Genomic DNA, 15,872 nt, shown 5'->3' on the forward strand with positions numbered 1-15,872 from the left:
AGTTGCCAACAAACAACAACAAACACCATATCAAATAGCACAGATGGAGATTAAATTTTAATGAGTCAGGCCAATAAATGATCCAAATATAGTACTTAAAAAGTAAGCCTGATATAAACTGTCTGTTTTAATAAATTCACAACACTTCACAGCCTGTTTAAGCTTGTCTTTCTTTTTCTTCATCTCTGCTCAAACCCGTTATAAGCCAAACTGGTTTTCCAGCTTTCAGGCAGAAAGCTGTTATGCCAGACAACACCATCAGCAGCACAGTATCAGATGTCTGTGCTCTGAGATTACACTACAAACAAGCAAACAAGAGTTGTTTTATACCTGATAAACAAATGTTGAATACAGAAGAATTAAATAAATAAAGGAAAATTATTTATGTTTTATTTTAATTCATTTTATGAAAAAGCTACAAGCAGTAAATAAATATTAAATACAAATTAATTAATTAAGCTAAATTAATTAAAAGTATTTTAAATGATTAAATAAGAATGAATTTAAGTACAAGTTTTATTTTTTAACTGCATGATACTTTAAACAAAAGAACCACCTTATACATTTTAAAATGTAATTATTAATTTAGTTTGCTTTTTTTTCTTTGCATGTGGGGATTTCGTGTTTGTTTATTATGCTGTTCTGCCATTAAGCTACAAGCAAGTATAACAATTTTTAGCAAGTATAACAGTTTTGTAAAAGAATTACAGGTATTTTCCTACACTAACAACACTAACAAAAATTGAATTAATGAATGGATGAATAGTAAATAATTTTTAAAGAAATTTTATTTTATTTTATTTAGCAACTATATTATAGACACAAAACCACCCTATAAAATTCAGTGGATTATTATTTATTTGTTTGTTTGTTTGTTTTTTGTTCGTTTGATTTGCATTTTGGGGAATTTTGGCAATTGCATTGTATCTTAGTTTATTTTAGGTGTCTGTTAATTGCTCTCGGATTAAGCAACAAGAATTTTAATTGGTGACAAATTCTGCTTAAAACAGTTATGAATGTTTAAATAAATAAACCAAGTTAAATAATGAAACATTTTGCATTTATGTATGCGTGTTTATTATTGATTACGCTTCAAACAAATAATAAGTGTTTTTATTGGATATAATAGTCTACATTCTGCTTAAACTGACGCGAAAGCTTAACAATAGTAATGTCATATTAAAGTAGGAACTTTTGCGTGTGTTTGAGTTCCGCTTATTGTATTTTCAGGAAGGTAATTTTTTATGTGTATCTCTATTGGCAACGGCTTACGCGTGCAGCAGTCCAGAAGCGTTGTTCGGGCGTGGCTCAGCAACTTCATTGTTTTATGTTTAATCCACTTAAATGTGTCAACTTGATTGATTTGTGTGGAACCCTGCGTTTTTTTACAGTGCAGTTTGGTATATTTACCTTCGGCCCGAAGCCCTCTGCGTCAACGAATAACTAAATTCAATTATATTTTGTCAAAGGTGGGACAACGAGCATGCAAATGTAATTTTAAAAAGTATTTATGTTAGTATTTATTAATATTTTATTGCATTGCCAAAATTAATTTTACCATTGTACCATATTTAAGCTATAATGAATATAAACACCATGCATAGTTTGATTCTTTTTTTAAACGTAGCCTATAGCCAAAGCTGTTTTAAATCAGACTGACACCTCACTAAAAATATTTCACCATTTTGTAAGCAAAAACTCAAGTGTTTTATTATTATTTCTTTTCTCCTAAAACGGTTGCCATGCCAACCCCCCAAAAAAATCCTTACCTTGGGAAAGAGTCTCAGTCTTACCAACTTCTGTTCATAATCTAATTGCAAAGAACTGGAAAAAAAAAACATTAACACTAACATCAAACTGTCTATCCATGACCCGTTCACCAATTATCACTAGATGCATTACATTCAACGATAAAACACCAATTAATTATAACATTCAAAACAAAAGCTGCATCTTTAATGGCATCAGACCTCCAATTTACGACATGCACAGGTCTATAACAATCATAACGAGCATAATTTGGCAAGTGCCCTTGTCATTAATGATGTTAATTCATGTTGATCGACATTGCCATCTGACCTGCTAATAATAACCTAATCCAGCGCTGTTCTGTTATTGAAATGATGTTTACTACCTATCTCTCCTATGAAAGAGTAGCTGCATGTCTGTGCGTAGCTGTGCATGAATTGTTTTTCAGAGCCCGTGTGGGAGGCTGCAAGCAGGAGTAGTGCTTCGTTTTGAATGATCATGGTAATTAGTGCAACGCACACACTCAACAAAAGCCATCTTGAAAGCAGAACATGCGCAGACAAATTAAAGCAGCGTATTACTGTGAGTGACGTGTTGTTCTCTCTTGCAGATGGCAAATCTGACGTTTGATCCATTCCTGCATGCATAGATGGACTGGACTGGGAAACGTATGCTGGGATAATGCGAAACAATTCTATAAAAGTTAGATGATTTTTAGGACAAAATGTTGCCGTAAACCTTCTTAGAATCTTAGTTAAGGTTACATCAGGCCTGGTTGATATACATTCTTGTTGCACTATGGCTTAAAAGCCAACCTTTCCATCATTAAGCACACTCATTCATTCATTTTCCTTCGGATTAATCCCTTTATTCATCAGGGGTCAACACAGCAGATTGAACTGCCAACCAACAGCATATGTTTTACACAACGGATGCCCATCCAGCTGTAACCAAGTACTGGGAAACACACATACACTCTCACATCCACACACATACACTACAGCCAATTTAGTTTATACCCTGTAGTGCACGTCTTTGGACTGTGGGGGAAACTGCAGCACCCACGCCAACTTGGGGAGAACATGCAAACTCCACACAGAAATGCCAACTGGCCCAGACACGAACCACCGACCTTCTTGCTGTGAGGCGACAGTGCTACCCACTGAGCCACCGTGTCGCCTTAAGTCGTCCTATGTCGTCTAATTGTCGTCTTATATTTTTGGGACTTTTCAAATAACAGTTCCCACAGTCAAAACCGAACATTAGAAAAACTTTCTCAAAGTTGTTTGCTGGGGTCACAGGATTTTGTTGTTTATGATTTTGAAGAATAAAACGCCATACGTCTACATTTTTCCAGGCATCTGATTTTTTCTTGACTGGATAGCTTCAAAAACTATGTTGGCTTTTAACTCTTATCAACATTATTTAGCCCCATCTGGATTTCAGTGAATTTAAAATGTCTTCTAGCACCTTCTTTTGTACATAAAATCACATTGTGGATTAGGCCTATAACCTAATAAAGGCCTATGACCTAAGCAAAACAAAAGATTTGTGCCTTGTGTGACTCTTTTATATACAAAAAAAAAAAAAACTCAACAACAAGTCAACTTTAACACCATGTTTAACTTTCTATTATTTTCTGATTCACACTCACTCATAGTAAGGTTGACACTGTGATTTCCATTGGTCTGCAGTGACATCACCTGGGCATTTACAGAATTGTCAATAGTGGTTCTCAAAAATCATTTTCTCTCCAAACTAAAGAAACGTGATTTTCAAATACATTTTTCAAAGATATTTTTCGTACAGCTGCTGTAATGTTATTGCTAGTGCTGTAAGTTATTTATTATGAGGGAAAAGCTGGAAATATTTATTTATTTATTCATTTATTTATTAAATTCCGTAATTCCAAAACTTTCACTAGGCTAGTTGAATAATCTTCATGGTTTAGTGAATTTATGAGACAGTTTTAAAGTCTACAGTTCCCAAATCTTTGAGAAAATATTTTAGAACTTAAGTAAAATGACAGCTGTTTAGGAAACTTAATTATTATTACCATTATTATCATTATTATTCATTTATTTTCCTTCGCCTTAGTCCCTTTATTCAGTGATGGGTTGCAGCTGGAAGGGCATCCGCTGAACAAAACATATGCTGGATAAGTTGGCAGATGTAATTTAAGCTGCATGCAATGCTTTTGAATAGGCTCACCTACACCACCCTTCCCCTTATCCGTCACAGTGACATCGCTAGCTCCATTGAGTGCACTGTGTCTGACATTGCATCTCTGAGATATGCAGTCTCGGCCTGCATCATAAAGGCTGCATCCAGATACTATTGTGCTAACCACTGAGCCACCACACCACCCCTCATTATTTATTTATTTATTTATTTATTTATTTATTTATTTATGTATTTATTTGCATTTTAGCTCTGCAACTGGAGTTTTTATTAGATTAAGAAATGAATGATTTTATTTATTTTTTTATCAATTTCTTGTTTTCATTATGCAGACATGACGCAAGACATGAAAGAACCTCCTCTTGATCTTATGTGGCCTTATGTGCTTATATAGTCTGTGTCTAGAGACATTAGTGAGAGCACTTGCTCTGGTAACCAGTCTCCCTGGACAGCTGCTCGATTTAAAACTCAATTTTGACACACCTGACAGCAACCGAATAACTACATGCATATCCTGTTCTAACAGGATTAGACCAACCACGCTATAGAATTCATGGGGAAGAACAAATAAACAATCGAGATGATTTACATGTAAAACAAACCACTCACCCATCTCAAAGTTCCTCTTTGTCAAACGGAGAACAGTTGCCAACAAACAACAACAAACACCATATCAAATAGCACAGATGGAGATTAAATTTTAATGAGTCAGGCCAATAAATGATCCAAATATAGTACTTAAAAAGTAAGCCTGATATAAACTGTCTGTTTTAATAAATTCACAACACTTCACAGCCTGTTTAAGCTTGTCTTTCTTTTTCTTCATCTCTGCTCAAACCCGTTATAAGCCAAACTGGTTTTCCAGCTTTCAGGCAGAAAGCTGTTATGCCAGACAACACCATCAGCAGCACAGTATCAGATGTCTGTGCTCTGAGATTACACTACAAACAAGCAAACAAGAGTTGTTTTATACCTGATAAACAAATGTTGAATACAGAAGAATTAAATAAATAAAGGAAAATTATTTATGTTTTATTTTAATTCATTTTATGAAAAAGCTACAAGCAGTAAATAAATATTAAATACAAATTAATTAATTAAGCTAAATTAATTAAAAGTATTTTAAATGATTAAATAAGAATGAATTTAAGTACAAGTTTTATTTTTTAACTGCATGATACTTTAAACAAAAGAACCACCTTATACATTTTAAAATGTAATTATTAATTTAGTTTGCTTTTTTTTCTTTGCATGTGGGGATTTCGTGTTTGTTTATTATGCTGTTCTGCCATTTAAGCTACAAGCAAGTATAACAATTTTTAGCAAGTATAACAGTTTTGTAAAAGAATTACAGGTATTTTCCTACACTAACAACACTAACAAAAATTGAATTAATGAATGGATGAATAGTAAATAATTTTTAAAGAAATTTTATTTTATTTTATTTAGCAACTATATTATAGACACAAAACCACCCTATAAAATTCAGTGGATTATTATTTATTTGTTTGTTTGTTTGTTTTTTGTTCGTTTGATTTGCATTTTGGGGAATTTTGGCAATTGCATTGTATCTTAGTTTATTTTAGGTGTCTGTTAATTGCTCTCGGATTAAGCAACAAGAATTTTAATTGGTGACAAATTCTGCTTAAAACAGTTATGAATGTTTAAATAAATAAACCAAGTTAAATAATGAAACATTTTGCATTTATGTATGCGTGTTTATTATTGATTACGCTTCAAACAAATAATAAGTGTTTTTATTGGATATAATAGTCTACATTCTGCTTAAACTGACGCGAAAGCTTAACAATAGTAATGTCATATTAAAGTAGGAACTTTTGCGTGTGTTTGAGTTCCGCTTATTGTATTTTCAGGAAGGTAATTTTTTATGTGTATCTCTATTGGCAACGGCTTACGCGTGCAGCAGTCCAGAAGCGTTGTTCGGGCGTGGCTCAGCCGATACCTGCTCTGCGCGTGGCCGTGTTCGCGGGCGTGTGCTTCACAGGTATCATATATTCCTCAGTTTTTCAGTGCGGTGAAGTTACGCGCGAGGATGCAGAGCTATTATTCTGGATATATTTAGACGAACCGAAAGAAACATGTTTGTCTTGTAGTTTATTCTGATAGTTTTGTTGTTTTTTTAAATGGCCTCGTTTCGGTAAGTTTAACGCGTCGGTTAAATGGGTGTAACAATGAAAGACATACACCTGCCATCCGATTTATGCATCAATGGTAAGATTACTGGACCACCGTCAGTATCTATTACAACTTTGGCTGTTTGTTCGAGTATCTTCATGTGTATTGTAAAAGCTAGCTGCGTTTGATTTAGTTCTGTGATACGTAAGCTCTATGTTCCCTGTTTTTTTTAAGTGTTCACACCACGTAACCTTTAATTAATCGTTTTATACAGCAAAGATTGTTTCAAAGCAACTTTTCAGGCAGTTATTAGGACTATTAGTTGTTTTGGGCTTATAAATGTTTTAATTGGATAACATCTTGCTTATTAACATACAGGTAGGAGAACATTTGTTTTAAAGACAGACGTTCTTTAATGTATCTGATGTAAATCTTTTAAGTAATGTCAAATGGTTGCTGTTTTGCTAGTAAATCTAGTTTCATTGTTTGCTAAAACGCTGTGTAAACACTGTCTTTGTGGGTACTTTATAAACCTAGACACTTTTTAACAAAAATCAGATGATAATGGTAGATATTACAGCAATTATTGCAAAAAAATTAATATGTTGTACTAGTTGTCAGAGTCCTATCAACTTAAATTGCAATGAAAATGCTGTACACTTCAATTTTCAGCCTACACGAACTAAAATAAATAAATGTTGCAAATACCTTTTGTAAAAAAATAATGATTGTAAGATGTAAATATTAGTTTAATATAATATTAAATATAACAATATATTATTAGTTATTAATTTTAGTTATAAGTTATTTAGTTATTAATAATAAATTATCTATTAAATTTACCAAGATACGCTGACCTTTAGTGAAAATACCCTAAGTAATGAATAATATAAAAATGTTATTATATAGTAGCAAAGATTTTAGCTATTATTATACAGAAGACCTGATCATTTCAAAGTTGTCTTTTTAAAAAAAAAATTGGCAGCCATTTGGAAATTCTCAGTTTATAACACTATATGAATATTAATATTTGAGTCAAACATAAAAAGCCAGTAGACCCATAGAAACACGTACTTGTTCAGTTCTTAAATAAATAGCTACAAAATGACAACCTGCGGCAGTGAGTTCATTGCTCTCTTTGCCATGCAGTCCTGTGATGAAATCCTGTTTATTTAGCAATGTTGATTTAGCTCTTAGGGTTTTTTTATATGAAACGCACATCATGGTAATAATATGAAAGTAAACTAATCTAAAAAATATACATTTTACTAAATTTTTACTTAAAACTGTGTACTAACATAACTTGTTGTTTTTAAAATGCTGTTCTTCTTTATTGTTTTGATCAGGTTCAGCAATAAGGATCTTCTGTCCCACATCCGCCTCCATTTGTGTGTTTGACACAGCTGTTGGCAACACGTCTTATAGTTTGGACAACTCCAATAAAAACTTGACGGTCAGCACACAATCTCTAGGCACTGACAAATGGAGCAATTACAACTTCTGGACGGGTTTGACACTGGCCGTCCTCTCAGCGTTTCTCATAGGAGGAAGTGTTATCCTGAAAAAGAAGGCACTGCTGCGTTTGGCCAGTACTGGGGAGACGAGAGCAGGTCAGCTCATTTACATCAATATTTGCATACAAAGACTTCATACAAAAGCGCTATTGGATTCTAATGACATAAAGCTTGTTTGATGTTTATACTAAAAGGATTGGTTCAATTGCAGAATGAAAATGTACCCATGATTTATTCAGTCGCTTGTCACCCAAGATGCAAATTTCTTTCTTTAGTTGAAGGTTTTTGAGGAAAACCTTCCAGGAATTTTCTCCACATGGTGAACTTTTGTAGTGGATTGAAGTTTTTAGTTTCAGTGCAGCTTTAAATGGCTCAATTTGAGTTCTTTTAGTAAAGTAAAACTAAAACTATTGGTCAAAAAAAAACATTTTTGTTAACTGAAATAAAATATAAAAATTTACTAAAAATTAAAACTAAATTGAACTAGCATCAGTGACTGAAAACCTATTCATTCATTAATTTCCTTCAGCTTTTCAAGGTCGCCACAGCGGAATGAACTGCCAACTATTCCGACATATGTTTTACGCAGCGGATAGTTTTCCAGCCGCAACCCAGTACTGGAAAACACCCATACACACTCATTCACACAAACAAAATCATACACTACGGCCAATTTAGTCTATTCAATTCACCTGTACTGCTTGTCCTTGGACTGTGGGGGAGACCGTTGCAAGGGGAGAACATGATTGAAAAACTGAAAAGAAATAATAATTAGCTAAAATAAATTATAATTTTTGGTGGAAATTAACTCTTTAACTGCCACATAAAAAAAAATTTGTATTGCATTTCTTAACTCCTAATGTCTCTAGTTAACGCACTCAATTCATTTTTTTCAACACATCCCATAATTTCTAAAATGTCAGCCTCTACCAAATGGTAGATACGTCACTTTTACAGACAAACCAGTCAAGCATTAAACAAAACATATTTTTTCTTATACAAAAATAATGTTCTGTATTTTGTTCTTTTGCGTCAATTAGGCATGTTTAACCACATATAAATTATGATCTTTAATATGAAGACATTTGTCTGAATTCATAATTTTGTACTTTTATTAAATGCATTCTTATGATTTTGGATTCTGTTTTTTTTAAGCAATTATATTTAATTTTACTACTGATAGGTTTGCTCAGGAGTTAACTTAAGCTGTGTAAACATTCAAATTTGCTTTGGTTGACACTGGACATGTTTGTTAACACTGCAAAACTGGAATTATTCATTCCTTCATTCATTTTCCTTCAGTTTAGTGCCTTATTTATGAGGGGTAATCACAACAGATTGAGATTGAACCCAATACTGGGAAACAGCCATATACTCTCACATTCACACACGCTCATACACTACAGCCAATTTAGTTCATCCAATTTACTTTTACCTTTGGACTGTGGGGGAAACCGGAGAACCCGTAGGAAACCCTCCCAAAAACTGGAATTACTAAAACTAAATATATAAAAAACGAAATAGCATTTACAAAATAAAAACAACGCGAAAATGAACAAAGCTAATGAAAGAAACTAAATCTAAACTGAAATGCGCAGCAAATTTAAGAGGATTATCAAAATAAAAAGTCATTTAAAAAAGCGAAACTGTAATAACCTTGATCCCAGTCTATGGATATTCAATTCAATTCATGTCTATTTCTATAGCTCTTTTTTACTATGTAGATTGTGTCAAAGCAGCTTAACATAGAAGTTAAATTAGTAAATTAAAAATGTGTCAGTCCAGTTTTCAGAGTTGGAGTTCAGTTAAATTCAGTTCAGAGTGGTTTATATTTCACTGTCCAAACACTGAAGAGCAAATCCATCGATGCGCAGCTCCACAAGTCCCAAAACCAAGCAAGCCAGTGGCGAGGAACAAACTTCACCAATTGATGAAGTAAGAGAATCCAGGCTCTGTTGGGCACAACCATTTTTTCTCTGGCCAAACTTCTTGTGCTGAGCTGCAAGATAGGGGTCATTATTGATCATTATCTAAGAAAACGTTTAATTAACCACAAGTGTTTATGTACTATCTCTGGGATGCAAGCTTTTGTGGTTAAAAAATATAATAATATATTATTTATTTATTTATTTATTGTTTTAAAAAGGAAAATGGCTGACTGCTTTAAGGTAAGAGCCTTATTCCTAGTCTGAAATTGCATATAAACTGCAATTTGGAAGTACAAAGCACTGAGCACCATAGAAGTTCAATCAAAAATGACTTGTTTAAACTACTTATTTTAAATAAGTTGAAACAACACAATTCTTAAGGTTTTTTGTGACAACTTGATTGTTTTACTGTATGTTCAATCAATCCACTTAAATTTGTAAAAACAATTAAGTTAACTGAATTGATTTGTGTTGGGACAAGATGAAGTTGTGTGGAAGCCAGCATAAATTACACTGTCTATTATATGAAAATCCGGGATTGGAATGTTGTCCTCAAAAGCCTTCATTTCTTATCAACTGGAAGTGAATTAATCCTTTAATTATTGGAGTGACATATGGTTGTCATATGGTGGTAAGGTTTTGGTTTGTTTTGTTTTTTTTGACTTGACTGAATAGCAATTGCGAAATTGGTTGAAACTGGTTTCTTTGTTTGCTGAACTAATACTGACAGAATACTGAGTCAGGTGTTCTTTAATGCACTAAATACCTGGAAATGTTTGTCTGTTTAGCCGAGGGAGGTCATGGGTACCTGAAAGACTGGCTATGGTGGGGAGGCCTTTTGACAAGTAAGTGCAATGCAAAGCAAGTGTAAATAACCTTCCTTTGATGACTCTGATAACATCTTGTAATGTTCTGGCAGTGGGCGGAGGCGAAGCAGCAAATTTTGCAGCCTACATGTTTGCTCCAGCCACAGTGGTGACCCCTCTAGGAGCTCTCAGTGTTCTTATTAGGTAATGGCACGCCTTTATTTACACTCGCCAATGGTCTGATCCACACTGTGCTGTGTAAACTTTACAAGCCTGTGAGTGAGAGGACCAGTGTGTTTTGCGATATATACAGTATGACTGAAATGTTCAACATACCAAACTTGTTTTGTGCTATACTTGTGAAACTTTGGTGTGAAGTATGTTAAATGTATTTTACATTTTCAGCAATATAACTTTTTATACACTCATAAAAGATGTTTGCTGTTTGTTTATACAAATTATTTAAAATGATCAGAAACAACACAATTCTTGAGTTTTTTTTTTTTTTGGGGGGGGGGGGGGGGGGCAACTTAATTGTTTTAATTTTAATCTACTTAAATTTGTAAAAACTAATAAGTTAACGTAATTCCTTACCCAGCATTTTTACAGTGTATTGCAGGACTCTAATTTGTTTTGTTTTTTTCTCATGTTTATCAAGGCTGCATTTAGTTGATCAATAATAGTGTAAAAATATTATTGCAGTTTAATAAAATTTTAGGTTTGGATATTTTTCCCTATATTATGGACATATTTTATTATCACTATTCTAAATAGAAAACAATTTATTCCTGTTATTTAGGGATGCTCCGATCAGGATTTTTGCAGCCGATACAGAGTACCGATACCTTGTCATGGTAATGGGCCAATACCGAGTACTGATTCTGATGCTTCAAGCTTTATAATGCATAAAGCACATTTTCCCTCTAAGTATAATGCTTAAGTGGACATCTCTCCTTACCTAAGAGAATAAATGAAGGATGCTGCGTAAAATTCCTTAAACACGTTTCTTAAAACCATGTAGGTGTGAACTTGTCATGGTCAGAAGCAGCTTTACAGAACATAATAGATAGCACAGGTTAAAAAAAAAATGGAGAAATTTTACTAACAATGAAATTTGGAAACATTGCAAATGATGAAAGAAGAAATAAACATTTTAATGAAGAACAAGTTTGGAGCGCATATTTGATGCATAATAAGTTAAAATGCACACCTATAAATCCATTACTTACTTAATAAAAGTAATTTATAGGCTTCTAAACTACTGTTTATTGCAATATGTAAATTACAAGAAGTTATATTATTAAATATTTGTGTTAAAAAAAAATTAAATTTTAAAGTTTTATTCATTCATCTAATATCTCCAGCCAGGTTTTAGTGAACTTGAAATATTGTCAAAAACACAGAATTTTCAGTTCTTTTATGTAAAAAAGGCCTAAATACATGCTGTAGCTGCTGTATGTATAACCCAGGTGCGCACGTGCATCTTCCTCTGCTTGTAAACATAAACAAACATTTGCAATCGGTTTATGAGATCGGCCAGATCGGCGTGTTCCGATCGAGTCATTAAATGTGATAATCAGCTGATACCGATCTCCAGCCGATCAATCGGAGCATCCCTACTGTTATTTATTCCTTAAGTCATTTTGTCTTGAATGTCACATGATCCTGCAGCATCACATGTACTTTTACAAATTAAGTTTCTTCACTGGCGTTGGTGGTCCTCCAGTTTAGAATCTTTACCCTCAAATGAAACGTTTAATTCCACAAACGGTCTTTATACTGGAGATTTATTGTTGTGATTTTTAAAATGTTATTCAAAATAATAAAATAAAATAAAGTAGTTAATTGAAGAACAGTTTACTGAGAGGTTCCTTATGGAACCAAAAATGGTTATGGTATCCAACAACATAACAAAACCTTTGGAACCTTTAATTTTAATAGTGTGATCTGAAACAAATCTGATATTATGATTTAGTGATGAAAAAATTTAAAACAATAATAATAAAAACAATTGAGCTGCTTAATGTTTTTGTGGAAACTGATTTGAATTTTACCAGATTTAAATTACATGTTTAACCCAAAAATGATGGTTCTAAACTTTTATGAGCTGAAATTTAATGTTGGGGAAAAGCAGGCTTTGACATCTAAAGTTGGAAGCAAAAATATATGATAGAAGCCAATGGTTGTCTTTCCCAAACATTCATACAACAGTATATCTTGCTTTGTGTCCAAAAGAAGGAATTCAAACAGGTTTGAAACAAGTAGTGGATGAGCAAATTATGGCATGAGTTTCATTTTTGGGTGAAATATCGCTTTAGAATATCACAAGTAGAAAGTCTCAACAGAGCTCTAAATGCTGTCATTTTAACTGAAACTGTTTTGCTTGAAGAGCCTGTCAATTAATTATTTCAACAATCATAATCAGGTTATTATGAGATGATTATTACAAGCATATGCAAAGTATATTGAAGTGCAGACATTATAATTGAATCCTTCACACATTCCTCACTCTGTATGAAAGAGTTTAGTTCCAGTAATAGCCTTTATGTTTCTTTCTGGTGTTTTCATTAGAACTAAATGGAAAGGTAGTAGTGTTAATGTTTATTTACTCTCTTCAGCGCAGTGCTGTCCTCCCACTTGTTCAGAGAAACAATGAATCTGCTAGGGAAGCTGGGCTGCATGCTCAGCGTACTGGGAAGCACTTTAATGGTTATACATGCACCTGAAGAAGAAGAGGTGACCACGCTTACAGAAATGGCAGAGAAACTCCTGGATCCTGGTTAGTCTTAAAATTCCTTTAATTATTGAACTCCAAAACCAGTTGCCATGGATAACAACAGGTTTTTCTGCTTCTCCTGCAAGGTTTCCTGGTGTTTGCCAGCATCCTGTTGGTCACTTGTTTAATCCTGATCTTCTACGTCTCTCCTCGATTCGGTCAGTCCAATATATTGGTGTACATCAGCATCTGCTCTCTGCTCGGATCCTTTACTGTGTCTTCTGTCAAGGGTCTAGGCATTGCAATCCGCACCATGTTCACCGACACTTCAGTGGTTCGTAACCCTCTCATGTGGATTCTTTTGCTGACCTTAATAGGATCCATCATCATCCAGATCAACTATCTGAACAAATCCCTGGATACTTTCAATACTCTCTTAGTTTACCCCATCTACTACGTCTTCTTCACCACAGTGGTCCTGAGCACGTCTGTGATCCTATTTAAGGAATGGGGTGCCATGTCAGGAGTGGACGTGGTGGGCACCATTGGGGGATTTTTGGTGATTGTGATTGGGGTGAGCATGCTGAACATCTTCAAGGACTTGAACGTTTGTTTTGAAGATCTGAGAAGCAATCTTTGTCAGCCGCTGGGCCAGGAGAGCCCATCGAAGAGGGAAGACAAGCACATCCTCATAGAGAACATAGAGACCCTGCCGCCCATGAGAGAGGAAGGGCCCAGAGTCTTCATCATCAGCTGAGAGTGTGTGTGTATATATATACACATATATACTACCTGACAAATTGTGTCGTCGAACCCAGTTGTAAGAGCAAACAATAATCACTTGACGGCTAGTTGATCATTTGAAATGTGGCAAAGGGTAGATTTTTCAGATGAATGCACCCCAATCATCACAAATACTGCAGTAGACCCACTTGAACAAGCATGGACTCAAGAAATCAGTCAAGTTTGGTGAAGGAAAAATCATGGTTTGGGGTTATATTCAGTATGGGGATGTGCGAGAGATCTGCAGGGTGTATGGCAACATCAACACCCTGAGGTATGAAGACATTTGTGCTGCCCATTACATTACAAACCACAGGAGAGGGCAAATTCTTCAACAGGATAGCGCTCATACTTACTTCTCATACTTTAGCCTCCACTTTAAAGTTCCTGAAAGCAAATAAAGTCAAAGTGCTCCAGGATTGGCCAGCCCAGTCACCAGATATGGACATTATTGAGCATGTCTGGGGTAAGATGAAAGATAATCTAAAGAATCTTGATGAACGCTTGGAGTCATGCAAGAAGGCTCTCTTTGGCATTCCAGATGACTTTATTAATGTGATTTGAGTCATTGCAGAGATGTATAGATGCAGTCCATAATCTAGAGGCCTTTGCCTTTCATATTAGCCACTTCTGATACCAAATGATCAACTAGAAGTCAAGTTATTATTTGTTGTTCCTAAAACTTGTATAGGCGACAAGACTTTTAATCAGGTAGTATACCATAGTTAACATCTGAAGTGGATCAAAACCTTTCATCAAAGTTGTCCTACAACTATTGAACAACACCCATACTTGTCTTAGAACAATTTTGAAAAGTTTTTTGATCCACTTGAAATGTTGACTACTGTACTGTTTATAATTTGTTCAATTTTTGTTCATTTCCTCTGCTGAAAGCCATACTGTGACGCAGTGATTTGGATTGACTACTGCTGAATATGGTGATGCAGACATTTTCTTCTAGGCAAAACGGGTGATGATTAAATATTAAAATAGTATAAACAGAATATGATGTAGCAGAATATTAAATCCTGCTGCTGACAACTGACACTTAATGTGAATGATTATACAGTAAATAAATACATTTGGTATATTTCTGTTGAATGGATCTGCATGTGTTATACCGCTGAAAATAGACAAATAAAACAAAATCATGTGCACATGCTATTGAATGGAAAAGAGAAATATCTTACAGGGAATATGTTGTACTTGAAAGATGCTGTTACATATGTTACATGCTGCATGTGTCAGGAAATTCATAACATTTTATTAACCAATATGATATCAGAGGCTCTGCTGTTTTCTAAATCACTATGGTGCCTGTATTCATGATGCATCATGCCTCAAGTATGTCTGTTATTGCACAATGCAAATATTAAAGGCAAAATATATGCAATAATCTTACTTTTTTAAATAAACTCATTGAATTCCATCCTTCCAACAGAAAAATAGTCCCCTTCTGTGACAGGAAAATGTCAATGTTTAGTGTGGATTAACTTGTCTCATCTGATTATGCTCAAACTAGGAGCTGTTCTTATGCTCTGTTATTTATTATAATATTTTCATCTGATTATCTCTGTCCGCATGAAAATATATTTGTTTTGTCTAAGCCAGGCACAATGTTTGCATATAAGAGATGCCAATAACAGTGTATCTTTGTACTCAAAAACATTACCAAATACATTAAGTTACAAATACATAAAGTGTATGATAATATTTAGGAAAAAAAATTATCTGACTATTAAAACGTGGAAAAATGCTTAGCAGCATGTTTGGTTCTGAGTATACAGTATGTACACACTTTCTTGTGGCAGAGTCAAAGTATTTGGCAGTCTACAATTCTTGTACCTTTCCAGGTAGCAACAAATTCTTACCCAGATTTGGCATAAAGCTGGCACAGCAGGCATTTGTCCGGCACAGGCATACAGCATGTGGGCCAAACATGGTCCGGAGGTGGCACGTCTTTAAGGCGACACATAAGACTTGGGCCAGATCAAATGTAGTATTTGGCCCAGATGTTAAAAATGTACATGTGGGCCATGTAAGTCTGGTCTATCTTGAC

The 15,872-nt window shown here is 34.3% G+C and overlaps 1 protein-coding gene across 1 annotated transcript; it reads left to right on the forward strand.

Annotated features, from left to right (window-relative positions):
* Positions 1 to 5,886: 5,886 nt before the first annotated feature.
* Positions 5,887 to 15,259, forward strand: nipal4 (NIPA like domain containing 4). Its single transcript, XM_056446693.1, has 6 exons — positions 5,887 to 6,162; positions 7,413 to 7,676; positions 10,297 to 10,353; positions 10,428 to 10,518; positions 12,933 to 13,093; positions 13,177 to 15,259. The coding sequence occupies exons 1-6, from the start codon at positions 6,111 to 6,113 to the stop codon at positions 13,785 to 13,787; spliced, it is 1,236 nt and encodes a 411-aa protein (XP_056302668.1). The 5' UTR covers positions 5,887 to 6,110; the 3' UTR covers positions 13,788 to 15,259.
* Positions 15,260 to 15,872: the final 613 nt, after the last annotated feature.

This window comes from Danio aesculapii, chromosome 21 (genome assembly GCF_903798145.1).
Source record: "Danio aesculapii chromosome 21, fDanAes4.1, whole genome shotgun sequence".
Taxonomy (NCBI): Eukaryota; Metazoa; Chordata; class Actinopteri; order Cypriniformes; family Danionidae; genus Danio; species Danio aesculapii.